Source organism: Tursiops truncatus, chromosome 10, assembly GCF_011762595.2.
Source record: "Tursiops truncatus isolate mTurTru1 chromosome 10, mTurTru1.mat.Y, whole genome shotgun sequence".
Taxonomy (NCBI): Eukaryota; Metazoa; Chordata; class Mammalia; order Artiodactyla; family Delphinidae; genus Tursiops; species Tursiops truncatus.
The window spans coordinates 66,011,280-66,037,447 of record NC_047043.1 but is presented as its reverse complement, the minus strand read 5'-3'; the positions used below and the strand labels follow the sequence as shown (position 1 = coordinate 66,037,447).

The following is a 26,168-nucleotide window of genomic DNA, read 5'->3' as shown; positions in this document are numbered from 1 at the left end:
TGTACAGTACAGGAAATATAGCCAATATTTTATAATAACTATAAATGGAGTATAATCTATAAAATTTTTGAGTCACTGTGTTGTATACCTGAAACTAATATAATACTGCAAATCAACTACATCTCTATTAAAAAAAAGAAATAGGCTAGGGATATGAATGGGAAGACAGAAGCAATGAAATATTTTTTGCTTGTTTCCCAAAGTATGAGTGATCCAAATATGGGAGAAATAAAAATAGATTAAAAACTCAAGCAAATTATTCCTAGAAACTTCAGAATCACTAAAGAGCTAGTGCTTTCACCACCTGCCATTCAGCACTACAGGGAGTAAAGTGGTACCGGATGCTGCAACTGCTTGAGAGAGGTGTCGGGGCTGGCGCTAGTTCAAGGGCCATGTCAATCTATGCTGGGCTTCCTGCTCTTCTTGAGGGCTCCAACTGGCAGCCTCTCTCAAGGAGGCTAGAATTAACAGGACCTCTGCACCCGCAAAGGGAAGATTTTAAGAGAGGAATGAAGAGAACAAGCCTGCTTGCAGCTTCGGAGGATTGTAGCCCTTCCCTCTGGAGCTCAGGCAAGTAAAGCTCCATACTCTCCCACCTGAAAATCCATTTTAAATGGTGATGGAAGCACAGAATAACATACAAATCTTTGCAAAACACGCAAACTTCACTAGGGCCCCATGTAAGGGTGTCCACAACAAGCAAGAGGAAACTAGGAGGGCACAAATGCTGTCCCTTTTAAGAGGGGATGGGGAAAGAGTAACACCAACAGCTCAAATTCTGCTGCTTTTATTTAAGAAAGGACTTGGGTACACACACTAAGGTGATAGTCTTCCAAAATTGGTTACTGTTGTATCTGTTAACCTAAGAGAGTAGAAGACAGTAACACTGGTCCTATGAACAAACAAAAGCATGCTAGTAACCTGTATGGGGGGGGGGAAATCAACACAACTCAGTTTATTTTTTCTGATGAACGCTTTGAAGCACTGAGGCTACGACCACAAAACACACACACACACACACACACACACACACACACACACACACACACACAAAATTCCCAGGAGGATTCAGTAGTTGAGAAAGGGCTGTACACAAAGACTAGGGTTTCACAAGCAGAGCATCAGATATCATTCTGGGAAAGCACAGGAGGCAAGAGAGAAGAAAGATACCTCCAGCACAACATTTCCTCCACAAAATGCATTCACATATAACTGAAACAGTTAAATGATCCCTTCAGACTCTTACTGAGGATAAGAATTTCTGATTTGAGAGCAGAAAACAAGGTAGGTTGAGGAGCAGATGCCGTGGAGGGCAGGGCTCAATTATCAGTTCCCATACCCCAGAGAGCATCATTTAAAGTCATGCCTTGGCAAAATAATAAACGATTGCATGTCACCGACCTCCTGAATTGTCTCATTAATTGAAACCTTAAATGTTAACTCTATGAATGCAAAAGGCTGGAGAGTAAATTCTGGTCAGAGAAAGACAGGTAAAGCCCTTTCTGACTGACCACATTAGATATAAAACAAATCTTTTCCTTAGGGCCACAGAAAATGCAAAGAAAATATGCATCTATCTGAGAGCACACTGCGTCTTTGCTTCTGGATTAAAAGAGTGGCTGGAACGTAAGTACAACATTTCTAAGCTGGAAGAGCATTCAGCAGTGGCTCTACCAGGACCTTACGTCCCACAAGGAAACTTTATAGACCTCTACCATATATGATCACCATCAAGGAGAAAACCTCTCATCTCCTCATGTTCAATCACAAATTCTGTGCCTGAAGAAATTACCTAAATATCCCACTCTACTTCTCTCCATACCACTGTACTACCTGGTCTGGATTCTGGCACAAGCCTCCAAAGGGTCACCCTGCCGCCTTCTGATGACTCCCCCTCCAATCCATGCTGCTTGCTGCAGAAAGAGAGCTTTCTGAATCTGATCATGTCACAGTCTCCACCCACCCAGGATCTTCTAAAATACCTTAAAATGTTCCTTCTACCCTTAGGATAAAATCTAAAATGCTTAAGGCTTTTTCTGATTGCTAGTATCCAGCCTTCTTTCTGACCAGCAAGTACCTCCCTCCAACCACCTGCACCGACACACCTTCCACTCCCTGCTCTCTAGCCTCAAAAGCACAGTGCTCTCAAGGTCTCTAGGCCTTGGCTGAGGCTGTGTCCGTCTTTCCCCATTTCTTCATCTAACAGTTATGTTTTAGATTCTAATGACAATTCTAACCTATACTCTCTTTTGGGTCTCTGCTTAAAGGTTAGCGTCCAGAAAGCCCTCTCTAGGTTTCTTCCTTTTTATTTTAGTATGTGCCCAACTGCTAAGCTGTAGTGCCTATCAATACAGCTGCAGAGAGAAAATTAATAGCTGCTGCTGTCTCTCTTGGTATGCTGTTTACGGAACTTCATTCAAACCTGGCACATTATGCTTCTGTATTCTATACTGGACCAAAGATTATTTGAAGACTTCAGAAGATGATTAAAACAATACTGAAAAACCTTCTCTTCAGGAGGGTTGCTGGGTAACTCCGAAGTCAGGGCAGGCACAGCAACTGGGGAATAGCTGTAGTCCCAGCACAGGTCTGTGGTGAGCCCTGCTAGATATGGACCCTACCCCATGCCCAGTCATGCCCAAGTCCATCCAAAACTGCTCTAGTCACTAGCTCTGCTCCCAAAAGCACTGGGGCCCAGCTCACCAGCAATGCTTGTTATCCTTCAGCTAGATTTATTCATGTTACAAATATTACCCATTCAGTCCTCGAAACTGCCCTATTAAGTAGATGATACTACATATATTCCCATTTTACAGATGAAAAAACTTGTTTCACAAAGCTATAAGCAGTAAAGACAGGATTTGAACTCAGGTGGTTGATCTGGCTCCAGAGTCCATGCTCTTAGCCACCACCCTGTACAATCTCTCCTCTACTCCCATTTCGCTTAAAGTTATGAGGGAAGAAAATAGAGTTCAGAAACAGAACCACATATGTACTGTGCCTTCGTTTACAACAAAGGGTAAAACAAAAAGGTAATGCAGAATACTGGATCAATTAGATAATCATATCGGTGGAGGTGGGGGGGTGATGAAGCTTGACCCCTACCTCACACCACACAAAAATCAATTCCAGGGCTTCCCTGGTGGTGCAGTGGTTGAGAGTCCGCCTGCCGATGCAGGGGACACGGGTTTGTGCCCTGGTCCGGGAGGATTCCACATGCCATGGAGCAGATGGGCCCGTGAGCCACGGCCGCTGAGCCTGCGCGTCCGGAGCCTGTGCTCCGCAGCGGGAGAGGCCACAGCAGTGAGAGGCCCGCGTACCGCAAAAAAAAAAAAAAAAAAAAAAAAAAATCAATTCCAGATGGATCGTAGACCTAAATGTGAAGGTAAAACATTAAAGCTTCTAGAAGATAACAGGAGAATATCTTCATGACCTTGAGGTAGACAAATATTTCTTAAACAAAGCCCAAAAAGCACTAAACGTAAAGGGAAAAAAAATGATAAATTTGACTTCATTAAAATTAAAACATCTATAGATCATCAAAAATACAATCTAAAAAAGATTATAAAACTGCAAAAAATACACAACTAAGAGAGTGAAAAATCAAGCAATATAAATGGGAAAGCTGTGTGTGTGTGTGTGTGTGTGTGTGTGTGTGTGTGTGTGTGTGTGTGTGTGTGTGTGTCTTAAAAAGACTCACATCCAGATATACAGAATTCCTATAAATCAATAAGAAATTTGTGGAAGAAAGAAAAATGGTCAAAAACATGAGTTCAGGCACTTCACAAAAGTGAAAATGATCATAAACATGTGGAAAAGAGCTCACCTTAAGTAATTAGGGAAATACGAATTAAAACCACAATCAGATACTCCCACTCCCTGGATTGTTGGGAAGGAATGTTAAAGGCCCTACAATTCACTCTGGGGACTTCCCTGGTGTTCCAGTGATTAAAAATCCACGTTCCAATGCAGGGGACGCAGGTTCCATCCCTGGTTGGGGAACTAAGATCCCACATGCCACGGGGCAACTAAGCCCGTGCACTGCAACTACTGAGCCCGCATGCCTCAACTAAAGAGGCTGCATCCTGCAAACTACAGAGCCCACGTGCTCTGGAGTGCAGGCGCCACAACTAGAGAGAGGCCTGCACACTGCAATTAAGAGCCCGCGTACCACAACGAAAGATCCTGCATGCTGCAACAAAGATCCCACGTGCCGCAACTAAGACCCGATGCAGCCAAAAAAGATAAATAAAATAAAATGTAACATGTATTAAAAAAAAAAAGTCACTCTGAACAACTGGGTCAATGTCTGACATGCTCTTCTGATGCAGGTTTATAAAACAATCTTCGGCCCCCAGCGCACCCAAACTCTCTGCCCCTTTGTTTCCCTAACCCTAGCACACAGAAAAGGAGGACAGGAACAATTATCAAAATCAGCACTACTTCATTTCTAACATGGAGGTCACCCTAAACTCTGACATACACTATTCTGAAAAATCAGTCCAACAACAGATATTCAAGTTGTCTCAGGAAAAAGTGACACAAGTTTCTGGGGAAGAGGAGAAGGAAGAGAGAAATACAGAATAAAAAGAAAAAGATTTGGCTTGAGGGAGATCCTGCAGTCCAGTGGTTGGGACTCCACACTTCCACTGCAGGGGGCATGGGTTTGATCTGGGAACTAAGATCCCGCATGCTGTGTGGCGCAGCCGAAAAAAAAAAAAAAAGATCTGGCTTGAATCTGTAATTTAAGGAATGCTGCTTTTCCTCTATGTTGAGAACAAAATGCTGAAATGCAATAGAATGCTATTAACACTGTCTTGCCTGTCTTAGTGCATTCGGTCACAGGTCTAACTGCTTCCCCCGCTGATTCATAGCCCTTTTGTTTTGGTGATTCCTTTTTGTTCCTAAAAACATGCCCATTCTTCCCTGTCTTCATCCAGAACAAGAGAACAACAGATCTAGAATTCAGGTTGCAGACTTTTCATTTTGTGGAAAAGAACCTAAAGGCTCATCAAGGACTTGCCCAAGATCACAAAATTTAGATGAAGATGGTTGCCTTGTCTTGTGGGGTGTTCCTCTCTCTATCATACACTAAAGTGCTTAGGCAAAGGCTTTCCCAGACCACAGTTAACAGCTTGGCTTTAGCCAGTGTGGACTGCCCCCAATCTCTCCTGCACCATCAATTTCTCCCTCCCTACCTGATCAGTCCCACTGGCAAAAAGTTAAAAAGATAAAACCTGTTTTCCACCTGTTCTTCTTTGAGTCCCTATCATTGCACTGAAATTGATCAAGGCCACCAAGGACCCCCACACTGCTAAATCCAACGGTCAATTCTTAGTCCTCATACTACCAGGACTATTGGTTGCCTTTAACTAACACGGTTGATCACTTCCTCCTTGAAATGATTTTTTTTTCCTACCTGGCTTCCATAACACTTTTCTCTTGGGTCTCCTATTACCTCAGTGACCATTTCTTCTCAATCTTCTTTCCTAGATCATCCTCATTCCTTCCCTGCCTCTGCTGCCAAGTGCTTAGTTGTTCAGACCACTTCTCTTTAATTTCTCTTATTCCTGGAATAATCTTATCCTGTCCTGTGATTTAAGTACCATTCATATACAGATATATCCCACTTTTTAACCTCCAATGTAGAGTTCTCCCGTGAACTTCAATTTGATAGTCAACTGCCCTCTGGACATCTCAACTTGGAGGCATAAGACATGTCAAACTTAACATGTCTTCAAAACCGAACTCCTCTCTGTCCCCAATCTGTACCTCTCCCCTCATCTTCCTAAGCTTAGAAAATGGCATCTTCAAGTTGTTCAATAAAAACTTGGAATCCATCCTTACCTTCCCTCTTACTCTGACACAATCTATATCTCTTTCATTAACAAATTCTATTGGCTCCATCTTCAAAACATATCCAGAATCCAACTACTTCTACCACCTCCACCAAGCCACCATCCCTCCTGCCTGGAATTTTGCAGTATCCTCCTAATTGACCTGCCTGCTTTTGCCCTCAGCTCCTTCACAGCCTGTTCCTTACATATCATCCAGTGAGATCTTTCCTCCGTTTAAACCCTCTAATGGCTCCCACCTCACAGAATAAGACCCCACACAGTCTGACCCCACGGCCTCTCTTCTACCACCCTCAGCCTGGTACACTCTGCTTCAGCTACCCTGGCTCCTTGCTGTTTTCTCCACACACCAAGAAAGCTCCTGCCTTTGGATATTTGCTCTTGTTATCCTATCTGCCTGGAATGCTCTTTCTCTAGACAACCACCAGGCTAGCTCCCTTATTTCCTCCATGGCTCAACTCAAAAGTCACCTAATCAAGTAAAGTCTTTCTTGACCAGTCAACATAAAAAAGCATCATCCCACATTCATACCTTACCCAGTTCCCCTTTCTTCATAGCACTTAACACCTTCTGACATACTGTTTATGTACTTATTTATCATGTCTCAACCTACTAAAATGAAAATCCCATGAGGAGAGGCATTTTTATCCCCTGCTGTATTCCCAATGCCCATGACCATGCCTAGTCAAAGAGTAGAAGCTCAATAAATATTACTGAATTACTGAATGCATTCCTTTCCCTTGCCACTCTCACATACTGTATTGTTCTCCTGGTGCCCCATGCTCTTTTGAGACCTGCCATTCTTTTAGGCACTAATACTGGGCTACATAGCTTTTTATGCAAATTTGACTCCTAACAGACTCTGTTAGGTACCTTTCTAACAAGACCTTGATTTCAGATAATGAATGTGACCAAGTCTACTCTGATAGTCTTGTAAATAAACGGTGGTCTATGGGCTGGAGAATAGTCACTTGGATTCACGGATAGATGAATAATCTGATTTGCTGGATGTTAATGGTTCATCTAAAGGGAGGTCTCTAGCAAAACATAAACAGGTTCTATTCTTAGTTCTGATTCCATTGTCCCCCATGACTTGGATAGCCAATAGAGATGACAGAATCTGTTATCCAAGCAAAATAAAAGCACATGTCAATACAAAGGCTTATACATGAATGTTCATAGTGGCTTTATTTGTATTAACAAAACAAAAGAAAAAAAGGAACTCCCCCCCCAAAAGAAAGAAACCCAGGGAATGGATAAACAAATTGGGGTATACCTATACAATAGAATACTACTCAGCAATGAAGACAAATGAACAATTGATATATACATGTGGATGAATCTTTTTTTTTTATAGATTTATTTATTTTGGGCTTCATTGGGTCTTCATTGCTGCTTGCAGGCTTTCTCTAGTTGTGGCGAGCAGGGGCTACTCTTCATTGCAGTGCACGTGCTTCTCATTGTGGTGGCTTCTCTTGTTGCGGAGCACGGACTCTAGGCACGCGGGCTTCAGTAGTTGTGGTGTACGGGCTCTAGAGCGCAGGCTCAGTAGTTGTGGTGCACGGGCTTAGTTGCTCCATGGCATGTGGGATCTTCCTGGACCAGGGCTCGAACCTGTGTCCCCTGCGTTGGCAGGCGGATTCTTAACCACTGTGCCACCAGGGAAGTCCCACACATGGATGAATCTTAAAATAATTATGCCGAGTGAAAGAAGTCAGACTCCCAGAAAGAGAATGAATATACTATATGGCTCCATTTATATAAAAATTCTAGAAGACATAAACTAATCAAGGGCAGAAAGCAGAACAGTGATTTCCTAGGGACAGTCCCCTACTGGAGAACCGGGAAAACAGCAGAGAAATCAGCACAGGTAATGAAGTAAAAAAATACCAGAGGAAAAGAAGTGGGACATCTGGCTTTTCCTTGCAAACTCCATAAGAATAAGGGTAGCAGACTTCCCTGGTGGCGTAGTGGTTAAGAATCCACCCGCGAATACAGGGAACACAGGCTCAATCCCTGGTCCGGGAAGATCCTACATGCCAGGGAGCAACTAAGTCGGTGCACCACAACTACTAAGCCTGTGCTCTAGAGCCTGCGTGCCACAACTACTGAAGCCCGCACGCCTAGAGTCCGTGCTCCGCAACAAGAAAGCCACCACAATGAGAAGCCCGTGCACCGCAACGCAGAGTAGCCCCCACTCGCCACAACTAGAGAAAGCCCGTACGCAGCAACAAAGACCCAACGCAGACAAAAATAAATAAAATAAATAAATTTATTTTTAAAAAAAAGAACCATGAGAGGCAAGCAAGACAGTCTGATGATATACCCTCACATCACTATCTTCTGTTATTTCTACTCATTCTACTATATAGACGGGAACTGCAGAACTAGCTGTGGGGAGACTCCAGCTGAACAAGCTGGCAGTGGATAGCAGAAGATGCTGTTGTCGGGGGTGGGGGAGTGAAATGGTAATTTCCTGCCAGAGGTAAACTGGAAATGGGGCAAAGACCTCTAGACAGTTTAAATGACAGAAAATTGATCCCTGAACCATATGGCAGCTGTTAGGATGAATGAGAACTGAAGACAGTAACATCAGCAAACGAAGAGGACAGATGCTCATTCTCCTGGAATCTGGAGAATGGCAGGAATGCATCTTCCTAGGCTCCTGAAGATCCAAGCAACGACGATCTAGTGCAATGTTCAGGTATAAAACTGAATACTGGTGTGTTATAAAAAGACAAAAACTTTATTCCTAGGTCAACAGGAAGCTTACAAACAACCAAATCCTATGCCATGAAAGGTTAGAATTAATTGAGAAGCTGTGTGGCTGGCCAGATGACCTAACATTAGACTAATGATGAAAAGGAAAAGTCCAATGCCACTTCAGCAAGTTGGGGACAAAGGAAGGGTGAGCCAAGCAAACCAAATAGGAGCCCAGAAGGGGTCCACCAGCTACAGAGGGGCAGTTCTCTCCCAGTAGGAGCAATTTATAGACACTTGAAGTAGCTAGGAGGCAGAGCAGCCCTGCAGGAGATGCAATAAGCTTTCCGGAGTTGTGAACCCCTCTAATAATCTCTCCTCAGATAACTTCCTCATCTTCACAGAAGCAAGACTGTGAATGTAACTTAGGAAACTCACAGACCACTCACGGTTATCCTCACACCCATCTGTGGCCACCTGATGGGTCCGTGACCACCAGACCACCTCTTTGTCTCACCACAGGAACTCTGCCACTGACTCCCTCCATGACTTGAACAAGCATGCTCCAGTCTCAAATCTTTAGACCTAAGTCTGCACATCATCAAAGACAAGGTGAATACTAAAGGTCCTTCCAGCACTAAAGTGAGGCTTATATAGAGGAACAACAAATTATTTCCTGGGGAAGAGCATATGAGTTCATTGTTGCTATGTTCCAGTCTTTGCCTTCTCATGATGGATGATGACCTAAGAAATCCAACTGCCAACACCAAGTTGTCTCAGCAAAAATTCTATTAGAATAAAGATAAGGCAACCTCTGTCACTCACTAGAGTCACTCACCATCCAGCAGGTCTTCCTCGTCACCCCTGCCATGCTCCTCCACTGCCACCTCCTCCTCCTCCTCCTCCTCCTCTTCCGCATCCTCCAGCTCCACGTCTGGGTCCAGGTCTGGATCGCTCCCTGAGGCGGATTCGTCTGACATGGCTCCCAGAGGTCCTCAGTGGACATTACCGTCTCATGGTCCACTGCAGGGATCCTAGGAGGAGCACAAGAGGCATCAGAATCACCAAAGGCTTCACTTAGGAGCATGAATTTTTCAAAGAGAAAATGTCAAGGATGAATTCCCTGGGAGCTTTTCTAAGCAGGTCAGCTAACCATACCCAAATCTCAACCTTCCCCACAAGGGCACTGGCCGTAAGACATATTTTGGTGACTCTCTGCCCAGCTCAAGCTTCTCTTAGCTGCTTCTTTGGTCCCTTTAAGATATTTTCTTGCCCAAACGCCCTATACACCTCAGAATTCCCATTTGTTCGTTCCTTCATGCATCAACTGTTCCCTGAGCACCAACTCTTTATATCTCTATATATACATATACATGTATATATAATCACAGGCACTGTACTAGGCTTTGGGGACACAGTAGAAAGAAGAAAAAAGTATGTTAGAGGGTGTTAGTTGGCTAGTGTGTGCCAGAAGGAGCTGTTATTTTATAGAGGGGGAACAGGGAAGTTCTCACTGAGCAGAGGCCAGAAGGAAGAGGGAGCCACACAGACATCTGGAGGGACTGAGTCCAGGCAGAGTGAGCAGCAAAGGCGGAGCCCTGGAGCAGGAGTAACTGGGAGTGCTCAGGGAATAAGAAGTGGGCCCTGCCTTGGAGCACTACAAGGAAGATGGTCCACTCTCCAATCACCTGAATAAAGCGCTTACAGGCAACTGGCTATTTATCACACTGTCACTCCTCCCAAATACATAGGTAGCCTCAGGCTCCCCGTGGCTCAAGAATACCCCTGTGCCCACATCTCTGTTCTCAGGCTCTGCCCTACCTCTTGGCCCAGTTCCACCTCCATTTCTTCCAAGAAGCCTTTGTCAACTGCCCCAGTCTTCTGGGATCATATTCCCTCTTCTGAACTCCAGTAGCCATGCTAACCATGCTGACCTTCACCAAAGGCTTCATATGAGCTACCTGGCAAAGTGTTTGCCTTCTTTGGTTTCTCACCTCCTGACCCAACAGTAAGGCCCTAATGGCAGGGATTTAGCTGGGAATTGCTTCTTTGTATCCTAAACCTAGAAGCATGTCCTATTCATTCATTCATATTCGCTCTCTCTCTTGCCAACCAGCTCTATTACATTTACTATGTGTCAGGCACTATGCATGTCTGTCTGTTTCTCTCTCCACTTTACTATATTAGCAAGATCATTTCTTCTTGAGTGGAAAGAAAAAACAAGACAAAGAAAGTTAGACGGACTGTTTTGTGACAAAGCAAATATTGCAAAATATTAACATGAAGATTCAACAATTCTTTCAATTTTTTGGTATACTTGTTTTATTTTAATAATAAAATGTGGGGGAGAAGGGCACAAGATAAATAATCCTTTATAAGACAAACTGTTGTAGACAACCACATCCAGAATCAGGTCATCCTAAAATTCCTCTCATCTCCCAAAATTAAAAAAAAGAAGGAAACACAAGTCTCTAATTATTCAACACAAATACTATTCCAGAACTGGAATCTCTTATTAAGGTCCAGACACAATTTGAAACAGAATTTCTATGTTCTTCCGAACAGAAACAGAAACAAAACAAAGCAAACTGGATCCTTTAGAATTTTGGAAAACTGGAATTTAAGTTTAAGACTGCTCAGTTAGGGCTTCCCTGGTGGCGCAGTGGTTGAGAGTCCGCCTGCCGATGCAGGGGACACGGGTTTGTACCACCCCAGTCTGGGAAGATCCCACATGCCGCAGAGTGTCTGGGCCTGTGAGCCATGGCCGCTGAAATAAAATTCAAATTTTTGCATTAACAACACACTTCCAAAAACATTTACAAACGGCATTAAGGTACAGGGAAGAAAAGTGATCCACAAATAAATATTAATATAAATAATGCTGGATTTCCCTGGTGTCGCAGTGGTTAAGACCGCCTGCCAATGCAGGGGACACGGGTTCGAGCCCTGGTCCGGGAAGATCCCACATGCCGTGGAGCAACTAAGCCCATGCACCAAAACTACTGAGCCTGTGCTCTAGAGCCTGTGAGCCACAACTACTGAGCCCATGTGCCACACTACTGAAGCCCGCACGCCTAGAGCCTGTGCTCCGCAACAAGAGAAGCCACTGCAATGAGAAGCCCGTGCACCGCAACGAAGAGTAGCCCCCGCTTGCCACAACCAGAGAAAAAGCCCGCATGCAGCAACGAAGACCCAATGCAGCCAAAAATAAAATAAAATAAAATAAGTAGTAAAAAAAAATATATATATATATATATATATAAAAATATAACTAATGCTGAGCTACCATTCACTGACAAAGCAGATTCCAAGTCTCTGAAGGAAACCTATATCTTTAGTTCATTAGGCTTTAGAAAGGAAGTAATAAACCAATTAAATATCAGCAGGTTTAGAAGTGAAATTTATTTCTAAATATTAGTATAATGAAAATTCATCAGCAACTACTCTGTGTTTGGAAGTCAATGTTCATAATCAGCATAAACCCCCTGTTTCATTCTCGACTGCTTAATAAGTGTTTTGCTTACAGTGAGCCTGGCTGATTATGGAGTGGCTTTTAGAGAACAATTTTTAATGAGCAAGTACCTTTAGGTAATCTGAATTCCTGTCATTTTAGAGAAGAAATTGTGTGGTGATGGAAGAATAACAATCACTGAAAGGTCAGCAATAACAATGAAAAGCCTGTAAACCCCCAGTTAACAAACATCTTCAAAACAACCTCAGTCCCAAGCTCCTGACAGACAGAAGCAAACATCAATTAAACATTCAACAACCACATATATTACACTATGAAAGACATTGATCCAGCCCCCTTCTCAAAACATTTTAAAAACAGAGGAAACTTTAAAATAGTACCCAGGCCATCAGATGCCCATAACAGAGAAGAAACTGGAAAGTAATGGATTTCTTAAGTCCCATCAAATTTGGTTTTTCTCTTTCCTTCCCGTCCATGAGCCACTAAATTTCTTTACATAGAGGACACAATGAATTCTTTTCTCAGCTCTTTAGAACCATACAAACTACTTAAGGGGCAGGTTTTGCTGTTACTGATCACCTTCAGAAAAGCAACAAAGGGAAAATGGCAGAGGAAAAGCTGATCTTGGGGGGCAGCAGCACAGTCAATTAAACTTTGTCTCTAAGGGGTTCCACCCACCCACACAGACACTTCCATGTGGGCACAGCCTTTCAGAACACAGGGAAGGCAGCCCTGATTCAAAAAATTAGCTCTTAGCATAACTGATAGACAGACGTGAGAAAAAAGTTGATAAGGAAGAAAATGCATCTCCCCATTTGCTCCTCATCCCATGTGAAACACTGCTTCAACCTCCAGTGAAGAGAAGCTCTGCCTCTAAGACACAGAGATACTAGGAGAGTGATCATGGGTGTGTTGCACCTTAATAAGGACCTATATTCCTACAAAGCAAATTCTGGGACTCAAATTCTATTTTAATGAAATGGGAGAACTAGCTATTTAAAGGAACTCCAAACAGAACCACTCTGAAAGGTAAATATTCAACCCCTAAGTAATATGTTAATTTCTACAGTTTAATATATTGGGATTGCTAAAAGGAGGCTATAATTACGAGGAAACACACAGCCAATCCCAGTCAAGCCTCTCAAAGCAATCTTGAGAGTGAAGGAAAAGGGTCTTCTGCCCTGCTAAATTAAAAGACCACACCTGTCTGTAAAGTGTTGCCTGACCAAGAATCAGCAGAATTAATCATGTGGGCACGGCCCTTAGACTAACCCCTGGCAGGGAGACACACAGGAGGAAATAAACACACAAAGACACACACACACACACCAGAGGGGAGACAGCAGAAGCAAGAAGAACTACAATCCTGCAGCCTGTGGAACAAAAACCACATTCACAGAAAGATAGACAAGATGAAAAGGCAAAGGGCTATATACTAGATGAAGGAACAAGATAAAACCTCAGAAAAACAACTAAATGAAGTGGAGATAGGCAACCGTCCAGAAAAATAATTCAGAACAATGATACTGAAGATGATCCAGAACCTTGGAAAAAGAATGGAGGCAAAGATCGAGAAGATGCAAGAAATGTTTAACAAAGGCCCAGAAGAATTAAAGAACAAACAGAGAAGAACAATACAATATCTGAAATGAAAACTACACTAGAAGGAATCAATAGCAGGATAACTGAGGCAGAAGAACGGATAAGTGACCTGGAAGACAGAATGGTGGAATTCACTGCTGCAGAACAGACTAAAGAAAAAAGAATGAAAAGAAATGAAGACAGCCTCAGAGACCTCTGGGACAACATTAAACGCAACAACATTCACATTATAGGGGTCCCAGAAGGAGAAGAGAGAGACAAAGAACCAGAGAAAATATTTGAAGAGATTAGAGTCGAAAACTTCCCTTACATGGGAAAGGAAATAGCCACCCAAGTCCAGGAAGTGCAGCGAGTCCCATACAGGATAAACCCAAGGAGAAACATGCCGAGACACATAGTAATCAAATAGGCAAAAATTAAAGACAAAGAAAAATTATTGAAAGCAGCAAGGGAAAAATGACAAATAACATACAAGGGAACTCCCATAAGGTTAACAGCTGACTTCTCAGCAGAAACTCTACAAGCCAGAAGGGAGTGGCATGATATACTTAAAGTGATGAAAGGGAGGAACCTACAAACAAGATTACTTTACCCGGCAAGGATCTCATTCAGATTTGATGGAGAAATCAAAAGCTTTACAGACAAGCAAAAGCTAAGAGAATTCAGCATCACCAAACCAGTTGCTCTACAACAAATGCTAAAGGAACTTCTCTAAGTGGGAAACACAAGAGAAGAAAAGGACCTACAAAAACAAACCCAAAACAATTAAGAAAATGGTCATAGGAACATACATATCGATAATTACCTTAAACGTGAATGGATTAAATGCTCCAACCAAAAGACACAGGCTTGCTGAATGGATACAAAAACAAGACACATATATATGCTGTCTACAAGAGACCCACTTCAGAACTAGGGACACATACAGACTGAAAGTGAGGGGATGGAAAAAGATATTCCATGCAAATGGAAATCAAAAGAAAGCTGGAGGAGCTATACTCATATCAGATAAAATAGACTTTAAAATAAACAATGTTACAAGAGACAAGGAAGGACACTACATAATGATCAAGGGATCAATCCAAGAAGAAGATATAACAATTATAAATATATAGGCACCCAACATAGGAGCACCTCAATACATAACGCAACTGCTAACAGCTATAAAAGAGAAAATCAACAGTAACACAATAGTGTGGGACTTTAACACCTCACTTACACCAATGGACAGATCATCCAAAATGACAATAAATAAGGAAATACAAGCTTTAAATGGCACAAGAGACCAGATAGATTTAATTGATATTTATAGGACAGTCCATCCAAAAACAGCAGATTACACTTTCTTCTCAAGTGCGCACAGAACATTCTCCAGGATAGATCACATCTTGGGTCACAAATCAAGCCTCAGTAAATTTAAGAAAATTGAAATCATATCAAGCAACCTTTCTGACCACAACGCTATGAGATTAGAAATGAATTACAGGGAAAAAAACATAAAAAACACAAACACATGGAGACTAAACAGTACGTTACTAAATAACCAAGAGATCACTGAAGAAATCAAAGAGGAAATCAAAAAATACCTAGAGACAAATTACAATGAAAACACGACGATCCAAAACCTACGGGATGCAGCAAAAGCAGTTCTAAGAGGGAAGTTTATAGCTATACAAGTCTACTTCAAGAAACAAGAAAACTCTCAAATAAACAATCTAACCTTACATCAGACTCCCTGACTTCAGACTATACTACAAAGCTACAGTAATCAAGACAATATGGTACTGGCACAAAAACAGAAACATAGATCAATGGAACAAGATAGAAAGCCCAGAGATAAACCCATGCACCTATGGTCAACTAATCTATGACAAAGGAGGCAAGCATATACAATGGAGAAAAGACAGTCTCTTCAATAAGTGGTGCTGGGAAAACTGGACAGCTACATGTAAAAGAATGAAATTAGAACACTCCCTAACACCATACACAAAAATAAACTCAAAATGGATTCGAGACCGAAATGTGAGACCGGACACTATAAAACTCTTAGAGGAAAACATAGGAAGAACACTCTTTGACATAAATCACAGCAAGATCTTTTTTGATCCACCTCCTAGAGTAATGGAAATAAAAACAAAAATAAACAAATGGGACCTAATGAAACTTCAAAGCTTTTGCACAGCAAAGGAAACCATAAACAAGACGAAAAGACAACCCTCAGAATGGGAGAAAATATTTGCAAACGAATCAAGGGACAAAGGATTAATCTCCAAAATATATAAACAGCTCATGCAGCTCAATATTAAAGAAACAAACAACCCAATCCAAAAAATGGGCAGAAGATCTAAATAGACATTTCTCCAAAGAAGACATACAGATGGCCAAAAAGCACATGAAAAGCTGCTCAACATCACTAATTATTAGAGAAATGCAAATCAAAACTACAATGAGGGGGCTTCCCTGGTGGCGCAGTGGTTGAGAGTCCGCCTGCCGATGCAGGGGACATGGGTTCGTGCCCCGGTCTGGGAAGATCCCATGTGCCACAGAGCGGCTGGGCCCATGAACCATGGCTGCTGAGCTTGCACGTCCAGAGCCTGTGCTCCTCAACGGGAGAGGCCACAGCAGTGAGAGGCCCGCGTACCGCAAAAAAAAAAAAAAAAAAAAAAGGCATCATCAGAAAATCTACAAACGACAAATGCTGGAGAGGGTGTGGAGAAAAGGGAACCCTCTTGCACTGTTGGTCCGAATGTAAATTGATACAGCCATTATGGAGAACAGTATGGAGGTTCCTTAAAAAACTAAAAACAGAATTACCATATGATCCAGCAATCCGACTACTGGGCATATACCCAGAGAAAACCATAATTCAGAAAGACACATGCACCCCAATGTTCATTGCAGCACTATTTACAATAGCCAGGTCATGGAAGCAACCTAAATGCCCATCGACAGACGAAAGGATAAAGAAGATGTGGTACATATATACAATGGAATATTACTCAGCCAAAAAAGGAACGAAATTGAGTCATTTGTTGAGACATGGATGGATCTAGAGACTGTCATACAGAGTGAAGTAAGTCAGAAAGAGAAAAACAAATATTGTATATTAACACATGTATGTGGAACCTAGAAAAATGGTACAGATGAACCAGTTTGCAGGGCAGAAATTGAGACACAGATGTAGAGAACAAACGTAAGGACACCAAGGGGGGAAAACTGCGGTGGGGTGGGGATGGTGGTGTGCTGAATTGGGCGACTGGGATTGACATGTATACATTGATATGCATAAAACTGATGACTAATAAGAAGAACCTGCAGTATAAAAAAACAAATAAAACAACTAATACTAAAAAATTAAACACACACACACACACACACACACACACACACACACACACACACACACACACACACACACACACACACACAAAGCCTTTGTTCACAAAGCAGCCCAAGCCTGGAGAGTCCACACTGAAAAATGCAATCACACACTGCTTCACCATTGCAGGGCAGCCTGTGAAATTTCAGAGATGTCTTTGTGTTCCTCAGCAGCATCCTGATCCTGCCTTTGATAAAAACAATCCATTCCAAACTGCCATGTCCTCATTAATTTTGGTGACCTTGAGTAATACTAAATTTCCTCAAATGATCTCAAAGCAATTCAACAGCAAGTGCCACTCACACCTTTTTTCCATTAAGAATATAAACAAAACCATGCACTTACGCTAATTTACAAGGGGAGGAAAGTTTTCAGAGCATGAAAACATTCAGCCCAAAACTTTAAGCAACACCCCTTCAAAGAAACCCATTAGTCAAAGAATTTACATAATTCAAAGGGGAAAAAGAGTTCAGTTCATATATATTAGTACTGCCTGGGTATCTACAAGATTCTTCCAATCTGCTGTGAGAGATCGACTGTGGAGCTCTAAAGTTATTTCAAAACACCTTTCTTGTGCAAGATAAAGACCTGATGTGTACTTCAAACTTCCACGTAGCCTAAATGCCTTTTGACTATCTTTCAGTTACTTAAAAACACATTTAATACACATAAGCAGCCACAGAGCTAAACTGACAAGAGATCAAAATATTTTATTCAGAAACCTAAAGAGACTTTTGGCAATTAGAAAATTAAGACAAAATAAGGAAGGAAAGGTGAACAAACATTCAAGACTCCAAGGAGCAGGGCCACAGGAGACAACTCCCAAAACGCAATGCAGTGAGGCCAGCACCAAGCACAGCAGAGGTACTGAAGCCAAGTTTAAAGAATCAGTCAAGAAACCTAAATTATAGTCACAGCTCAATGGGAAACTAGCTGCATTATCTTGGGCATATCAGTCCTCCCACAACTTCCATTACCCCTCTTACTCCAGCCTAGAAGAAAGATGGGCCTGAGTTCATCTTTAAGACCCTTTCCAGATTCTATGACAGCAGTTTTTAAAGGGTGGTTCCCTCAGGTCCTGAGGGTCCTCAAGACCCTTTCAAGGGAGCCAGAAAGTCAAAATCATGCATGGGTTAAAGAGCCATTCAAAGTGCTAGATAGACCAATGGATTTTAATGTAACAGAATACAAAAAGTTCCTTGATATGGTTTCAAAGTCTCTGTAACAATTAACCTTGAAGAAACTACCATTTTTCGGCGTTTCGGTATAGTACCAAAGAATACCCACAGTGGGGCTTCCGTGGTGGCGCAGTGGTTGAGAATCTGCCTGCCAATGCAGGGGACACGGGTTCGAGCCCTGGTCCGGGAAGATCCCACATGCTGCAGAGCAACTAAGCCCATGCGCCACAACTACTGAGCCTGCGCTCTAGAGCCCGTGAGCCACAACTACTGAGCCCGCATCCCTAGAGCCCATGCTCCGCAACAAGAGAAGCCACCGCAACGAGAAGCCCATGCACCGCAACGAAGAGTAGCCCCCGCTCACTGCAACTAGAGAAAGCCCGCATGCAGCAACGAAGACCCAAAAGCAGCCAAAAATAAAAAATAAATAAAACAAAGAATACCCACAGTTATCTGAAAAGGATATTAAAACACTCCTCCCTTCTCCAACTACATTCTTCATGTACTTTAACAATACAATAAGTCAACAACAAAACAGTAAGTCACAACAGGCTAAATGCAGAACCAGATCTGAGAATCCAGCTGCCTCTATTCAGACATTTTCAAATTTTCGAATGTGTAAAACAATGATACCCTTCTAATTTTTTTGTTTTGGAAAATATAGTTATTTTTCATTTAAAAGGTTATTTAGGCTAACATAATTATTTTATTATTTTTAAATGAATTAATATTTTTTTATTTCTCAGTTTTAATTTCTAATACAGCATATATTGACCAATATAACCAATATAAACAAAAGTTCTTTGGGGTCTTCAATAATTTTTAAGAGTAAGTTTGAGAACTTGCTCTCCTAAGACAACAAAACTCTAAGATCAATGGTCTTTTCCCCCAAATTTTCAGGTATCACAAAGAAAGAAAAATTGGCGTTTTTTTTTTTTTTTAATGTAACGAGCAGAGGACCACTTTACATGAATATCATAAAATACTCCATACCATATTCAAATAAAAAAACACAAAATTAATCTGATATATAAATGATATACACAGGTTATTTTATAAATGTAATTAACCATCAAGGGCAAATTTTCTCAATAACTGAAGTTAATACTACATTTGCAAAGTCAAATTTTCACTTTTACCACTGAATCTCTGCTATCCACATCCTGTTTAAAATAGCCAAGGGCTGAGGTTCCTTGTGTACACTGCCCCCCTCGTAAAGCTTCCCTGGCTTATGCCCTTCATCCAAGAGGTCTCTGAGAAGCACATCCCTGCAGAGCCAGTCCCAGGAGTTTTGAATAAGTAGGAGTAAAGCCCTGGAAGGCCACTACTGAGGGGAGCAAATGAAAGATTCATTTCATTCTCTATGGAGGCAGCTGAAAAAAAAGAAGAGGGAGGGGTGAGAAGAGGGAAGGAGGCGGGGGGAGGGAGAGAATAAACAATTGAGCTGGGAAGATAGGAGCTAAAGCAGGGATGACAGCTTTGGCTATGAGAAGCCTGTGCGACATAGCCACTGCTCCCCAGAGAAATCTGGGCTCTGAAAAAATCTCTCTCTCTCTCTCTCTCTCTTTCTCTCTCACACACACATACACCACATATGTTAAAACATCAGATCTGTGTAATATGAGAGTGGTTAAAAAAAAAAAAAGTAAGATCCCTGGATCTCTAAATACAGGGGATGAGGCAAGAGTAAAAGCAATTCTGGCTAAATATGTTACCATTCAACTTGTGAGTCCTGTATCTCTTTCCACACAGCTCTAACTTCTTAAAACAGGGATTTCAGAGATAAGGGCCAACTTGGCAGGGGCATGGATGGCCCACTTTCCCTAGGCTTCCTGGAGCCTAAGCCAGCCCTGAGTCCAGATCACCCTAAAAGCAGGTCAGGTTTATCTACTACATGGCGAGACTGAAGAGGCTTGGAGAGAAGCCAAATCATGCTTGGTGTCCCATCCGACTCCCCCACCACAACCATCTCCACTTCCCTCACCAGTCTCTTCCCCTAGCCCTCTGAGACCCCTCCCTCTCCTAAGAGTTCTATCATAAAACCACGGAGTTCAGTCTGGATGCTTCAAACCCAGACAACTACAAGCTGTGCACAGAGAGGATGGTTTACCCTTCACAGCCCTGCAAACATTCAGCATGAACTTTGGTAAAGACTTCGCTGTATCTAGTCAACCTACCCACGAGACACAATCCTAAAAAGCTCTATGCAAGTAGCATTTCATCAAATCAGAGCTTTTAAAAATAAGACTATAGCAGGGACCCTGACATGAATCCTTCTATACTATAACTAGCCACTAACTTTCTGAATTGTTGCTGATCACTTTAGATTTTCAGTTATTATTTCTTTTAAAATAATTATACCTACATCATATAGAGGCTGTATACTGTGGGTTTTTCCTAAATTGGTATCTACTATAAATAAAAGTAATAATGGATGACTACTATTTTGCAATATATATTCACATAATTGTATTTCTATGGCTACTCAAGTTTCTCACTTTGGCTTTGTCAGTGACATGGGTACTCTGTGCACTTAGCTCCTTAACGACATAGGTAAACTCTTATGGCTCCACTTCTCACGGTTCTAAAATGAATGGTAATGCTAGTCAGGTGTAGACCCCTTATGGTGCCTATGGCACAATACAAAAATATATCTGGTCTTTGCCCCTGGTTCCTGGCACAGAGCTCCCAAAACCCTTGGAATTTTCTGAGTGATAGGAGTGTCTTTTGTTATTCGTACCAAGCCCCTTTTGACCAGACCTGAATTTATGTTAATGAAGTAATTTAGGGTGGGGTCCCTAGAAAGCCTCAGGATGGGACTGGTCACCAGTAAGACCAAATGACTAGAAGGAACTTTCAGTCCTACCCACCAGCCTCCAAGATGGGGGCAGGGAACTGGAGATTAAATTTTATAAAAACTCCTGAACACTGAGATTCAGAGGGCTTCTGGGTCAGTGAATACATCGAGATGCTGGGAGGGTGGAACCTGGAAAGGGCACTGAAGCTCCACAACAACCCCTGCCACCCCATACCTTGCCCTATGCATCTCTTCCATTTGGCTGTTCTTCAGTTGTATCCTTTAAAATAAACCAGTAAACATAAGTATATTCCTGGGTTCTATGAGTCATTCTTGCAAATTTTTGAACCTAAAGAGAGGTTCATAGGAACCCCTGATTTATAGTCTGTCAGTGAGAAGTATGGGTAGTCAAGGACTTGTGACTGGTATGTGAAGTCAGGGCAGTCTTGCAGGACTGAGTCCTTAACCTGTGGAGTCTGTACTAACTCTGGGTAGTTAGTATCAGAATTAAATTGTTGAACACACAGTTGGTATACAGAGAATCAGAGAATTGGTTATTGATGCTGGAAAACATCCCAATGCCACAAGGATTTACAAGTGACAAATCACAGGAAAAATTTATATCTGCAAAGAATAGAAAATTTAAAGATCCATTATTTCTTGACTTCCCACATGCAAAAATAAATTGTGGCACTTACTTCAATGCAACAGGTAACCTGTACCTTTAAACTACTAAATGTCACATTTCCAGTTGACTTATATTAGTAATTACATGATACACAAATTTGTAAATGGGAATCCACAATGGGTTCACCTCCTCAAATCACAAAGGAAGAAAAGAATCACAGATAAACCAAATCTGTTTCTAACACCGCTTTCCACATTTTCAATGAAAAATAAAAACTGATTATGAAATTTAGGAAAAAACTAGCAGAACCAAGGAGGATCATTTAGTGACCTAAGCAATTTAAAATGCGTATAGAAAAAAATAATTAAAAATTAATAAAATACGTAGAGTCTAACCATCACCTGTCTATTAGATACCTCCCCCCTCCCTTGGCCAACACACCCCCTCCGACAACCAAACCTATTAGTAGCTACTAAAATGTGGAAGAATTGAATTACACTAATGAGTTCCATTCAAACACAATGCCTTGACTCTCAAGGTGGCATCATCCTTCTCTAGAATGCATGAGGAAGTCAGGATCAGAATGAGAATTGGAATAATCCTAGGACTAACTGTGCACATCCTACCACATATGTAAAACAATTCTCTAAGAACTGTTTCAGATTAAAGGAGACTAAATGCAATGTGGGATCCTGGATTAGGTCCTGGACCTGGGGAAGAAAATAGCTATAAAAGCCAGTACTGAAGACAATAGTTGATGCAACTGAATATGGACTATGGATTAGATAATAGTATTGTATCAGTATTTTATTTCCTGATTTTGAGAACTGTTCTGCAGTTATGTAAGGAAATGTCTTTAGGATATACATGAAGTATTTAGGGGTAAAAATAAAAATATAACCTTCTAAAAGACAGTTAACAAGGACTAGAATAAAATCATGTTTCTGGTTCTCCAAAGATTTAAACACTTAACAAGTACAAAAATATCTTATTTCAAAGTACAGATTTGAAAGATTACCTAGCTAACTATTCTCCCTAGTTAATCAGTAACAAATAAGTAACAAAATTCCTTTCCTTTAAGACACAATAACTTAGGGTTAAAAAGGCTAATTAAGCCTCCCAGCATCCCCATGAACAGGCAGTCTACTCCTGCTAGGGAGTAGACTTCTCTCCCTCTTCCCCTGAGCCCAGCAAGAACTGGATCCATCTCTGAGGCAAATCTCACCTGGGTTCCCTCTGGAAGGCTCTAGGTCTGATCAATGTCATAAACAAATAGCACGCCACAGCCAGGTAGAAAGTGGACTCACTGGCTTGCCCTCCCTCTTTGTGTAGATGTGGCCCAGTTTAGAACAGTCTTCCAAGGAAACTTATGTAAGCAATCTAGATTATGTGTTTCACTGTTACTTTATGGCCAAGGTTATTCAACCTGTGCCCAGTTCTTAGGCTCTTACACACACACACACACACACACACACACACACACACACACACACACACTCTCTCTCTCTCTCTCTCTCTCTCTCTCTCTCTCTCTCTCTCTCTCTCTCCAACATTGTAAAAATATGTAGTTTAAGATTCATACCGCTGAACCAATCATGAGAGTTAACTTAAAAGTTGCACTGTAAGTCTCTCTCTAGTCTATCACTGGACATAAACACTGAAGAAACCAGTGACATCTGAATATTAGCAAAGATAAGTGGGAAAGAATGTGTGCACCTGACCTAAAGCAAATAAAGTAGAAAAAAGGCTTCTTCTTTCAAATTAATACTCCTATAATGTCTCTGGGGAAAAAGCATATGGAGTCTGGACAAAACTCAGGCTATAGATTTTGCAAGTAAGAAGAGGATCGGCAGGAAAACCTCATTTCTGTAACCAGAAAATAACGGATGCTAACCTTTGGGAAAAAGGGCCATCTGTCAAAGACTGGAAGATGACCTGTGTGTGTGTGCATACCCAGTCGGGTACATCCCATCACTCTTCAGATAAAGATGCTATTCCATAGAGACAAAGCCAAACTTCAATATACCAAATGAGACGTGATATAATGAAGAGACCAAAATAATTCACACAGGGGTTTTATGGCCAGGAGATATTGTCATGATAGTGGGGATGAAGGGCAAAGGCTGAGATGAAATAAAAGCTTGAGGAAATATTTTAAAGAAAAAAGTGGCTGAAAGTTATTTGGAGATGGGCTTCCCTGGTGGTGCAGTGGTTAAGAATCTGCCTGCCAATGCAGGAGACACAGGTTCAAGCCCTGGTCTGGGAAGATCCCACATGCCCTGGAGCAACTAGGCCCATGTGCCACAACTATTAAGCGTGCACTCTAGAGCCCAAGAGCCACAACTACTGAGCCCATGTGCCACAACTACTGAAGCCCATAGGCCCTAGAGCCCGTGCTCTGCAACAAGAGAAGCCACCACAATGAGAAGCCTGTGCACCACAATGAAGAGTAGCCCGGGCTCACCGCAACTAGAGAAAGCCCACGCACAGCAACGAAGACCCAACGCAGCCAAAAGTAAAAATTAATTAATTAATTAATTAAAAAAAAAGAAAGTTATTTGGAGAAAGAATGGTCAAAGGGAAAGGCAGAAGGGCTAGCATTTTATTCAGGCCAAGCTTAGGTACCTTCTGTGATAAAGACACTGTGCCAGGCACTGTGGGGGTGATATAAATATATGCCTCAAGAAAGAAAACTCAGATGTAGAGCAAGAAGCCATAAGTCTCCAAAACAGAAACAACAAAAGTCATCTTTGGACACCAAAGATGTCGGTAGCATTTGAATAAATACCAAATGCCAAATCAAATCGAATCATAATTTAAAATTATATCCCTAATACAAAAATGAAAAATGACATTATTGTCCCACTAGGAAATTTATGATGCATTTTTCTCCCCTACATAAACTTATGCCTTAAACACATCTATACTCTCTTACATGGTCCCTTGGTGCCCAAGGATACTCATTCACCCTAGTGCAGTTAACAGTATAGTCTGGGGCAGCATGGTTTCTCTTTAACCAGGGTGAGGCTGTACCCTGGAATTAAACCCCAAACCTTTGCCTCATCAGCACTCACTATGCCAACCTAAAACAGCTGGCAACCACCATCCAAGAACAATCTAGTTGACTGACAGTGAAGAATAAAAGTGGAACACCTAGAGACAACTGCCAAATCTCAAGGACAGACATTCCAGGCCTGCATTTGGGAAAGAGGGCTAATAAAGTTCCAATCTTCTAGTCATTCAGTCAACAAGTAGTCATTAAATATTCTTGTGACCTATTCTCAAGTGGACATTGCCCCAGCACTGCAGGCAAAATAAAAATGCCCCCCAAAGAGAAGGAGAGTGAGTAATAGAAAAATGACAGGACGAGGAGCTAATCCTCCCTCCTGCTCACCACAGCATACAAGAATAAGGAGTGCAACTCATTGTTATATAAGAGTAAGGCTGAACAAAAGGCCCAGCTAAGTCAATGGTGGCATCTGCAGAATGTTATAAACCCAGGGCTAGAGGATGCCACTCAGCCATGCTAATAGATAAACTACTGAACACCCCCACAACACAGCTATTTCCAGACTCTCCTTATCATCTCTCCCATTAACTAAAAACAAAAATATTGCCTTCCATAACAAACAATTCTGACAGGTGGGCCTCTTCACATTCAAAAGTCTCTGTTTTAAGATAGTTCTGCTCTTAATGAAGTTCATACATTATTTTTGCACCAGTGTAGATAAGATATAGTAGGCAGGCCTCTACTTAGATTTTTGACTTGATATTAGTATTATACAAGCTGTATTTTACTCTTCATAATAAATAAAATACTGATATTTTAAAAATAATTATACATTTCGAACTTGGACAGGCTTCTAAAAAATGCCACTCACATAGAAGGATGGAAAGAACCCATGCAGTTTGTTTTTTTTTTAACATCTTTATTGGAGTATAATTGCTTTACAATGGTGTGCTAGTTTCTGCTTTATAACAAAGTGAATCAGCTATACATATACATATATCCCCATATCTCTTCCCTCTTGCGTCTCCCTCCCACCCTCCCTATCCCACCCCTCTAGGTAGACACAACCCATGCAATTTTACAAATGCTGTTAGCACTGCTGTTATCTTGATCAAGAACTATGAAATGCACTTCATTTCAAATTTCAGAATGAACACAAACCAAGATTAAGTGCACCACTTATAGCTTCCCCACTGATTCCACTTTTGTAGCAAAAGCCTATAAAATTATCTGCAAAAGAAATTATCAACTGAGAGTGAGTACTTGAATACTGGGTATACCAGAGTCATGAAGGCAGGACAGCACCAGAGTTAAGATTTCAGATCAACAGCTCTAGAAACTATCTGGTGGAAACCAACAAGACAGCACCACAATGAACAAAGTACATCCAGCAAGTTGGACAAGAGTGTCCTGCTTGGCCCCTTGGCAATGGGGGAGACCCCGCAAATTCTCCCACTGCAAAAACACCTAGAAATATGGATAAAATTATATAAGTATCCATTCGAAATGCACAACTGCTTTCACAAAAAAAAGTAAGAGAAATCCCC

At 41.6% G+C, this 26,168-nt stretch overlaps 1 protein-coding gene across 1 annotated transcript in view; it reads right to left on the bottom strand.

Annotated features, from left to right (window-relative positions):
• RAD54L2 (RAD54 like 2) overlaps positions 1-26,168 on the bottom strand; it is an 87,769-nt gene that overhangs the window by 40,015 nt on the left and 21,586 nt on the right. Inside the window, exon 3 of the mRNA XM_019947676.3 lies at positions 9,394-9,589. Within this exon, the coding sequence (XP_019803235.1) occupies positions 9,394-9,535 (142 nt within the window). The 5' untranslated portion in view covers positions 9,536-9,589. The remainder of the gene's footprint in view (positions 1-9,393; positions 9,590-26,168) is intronic.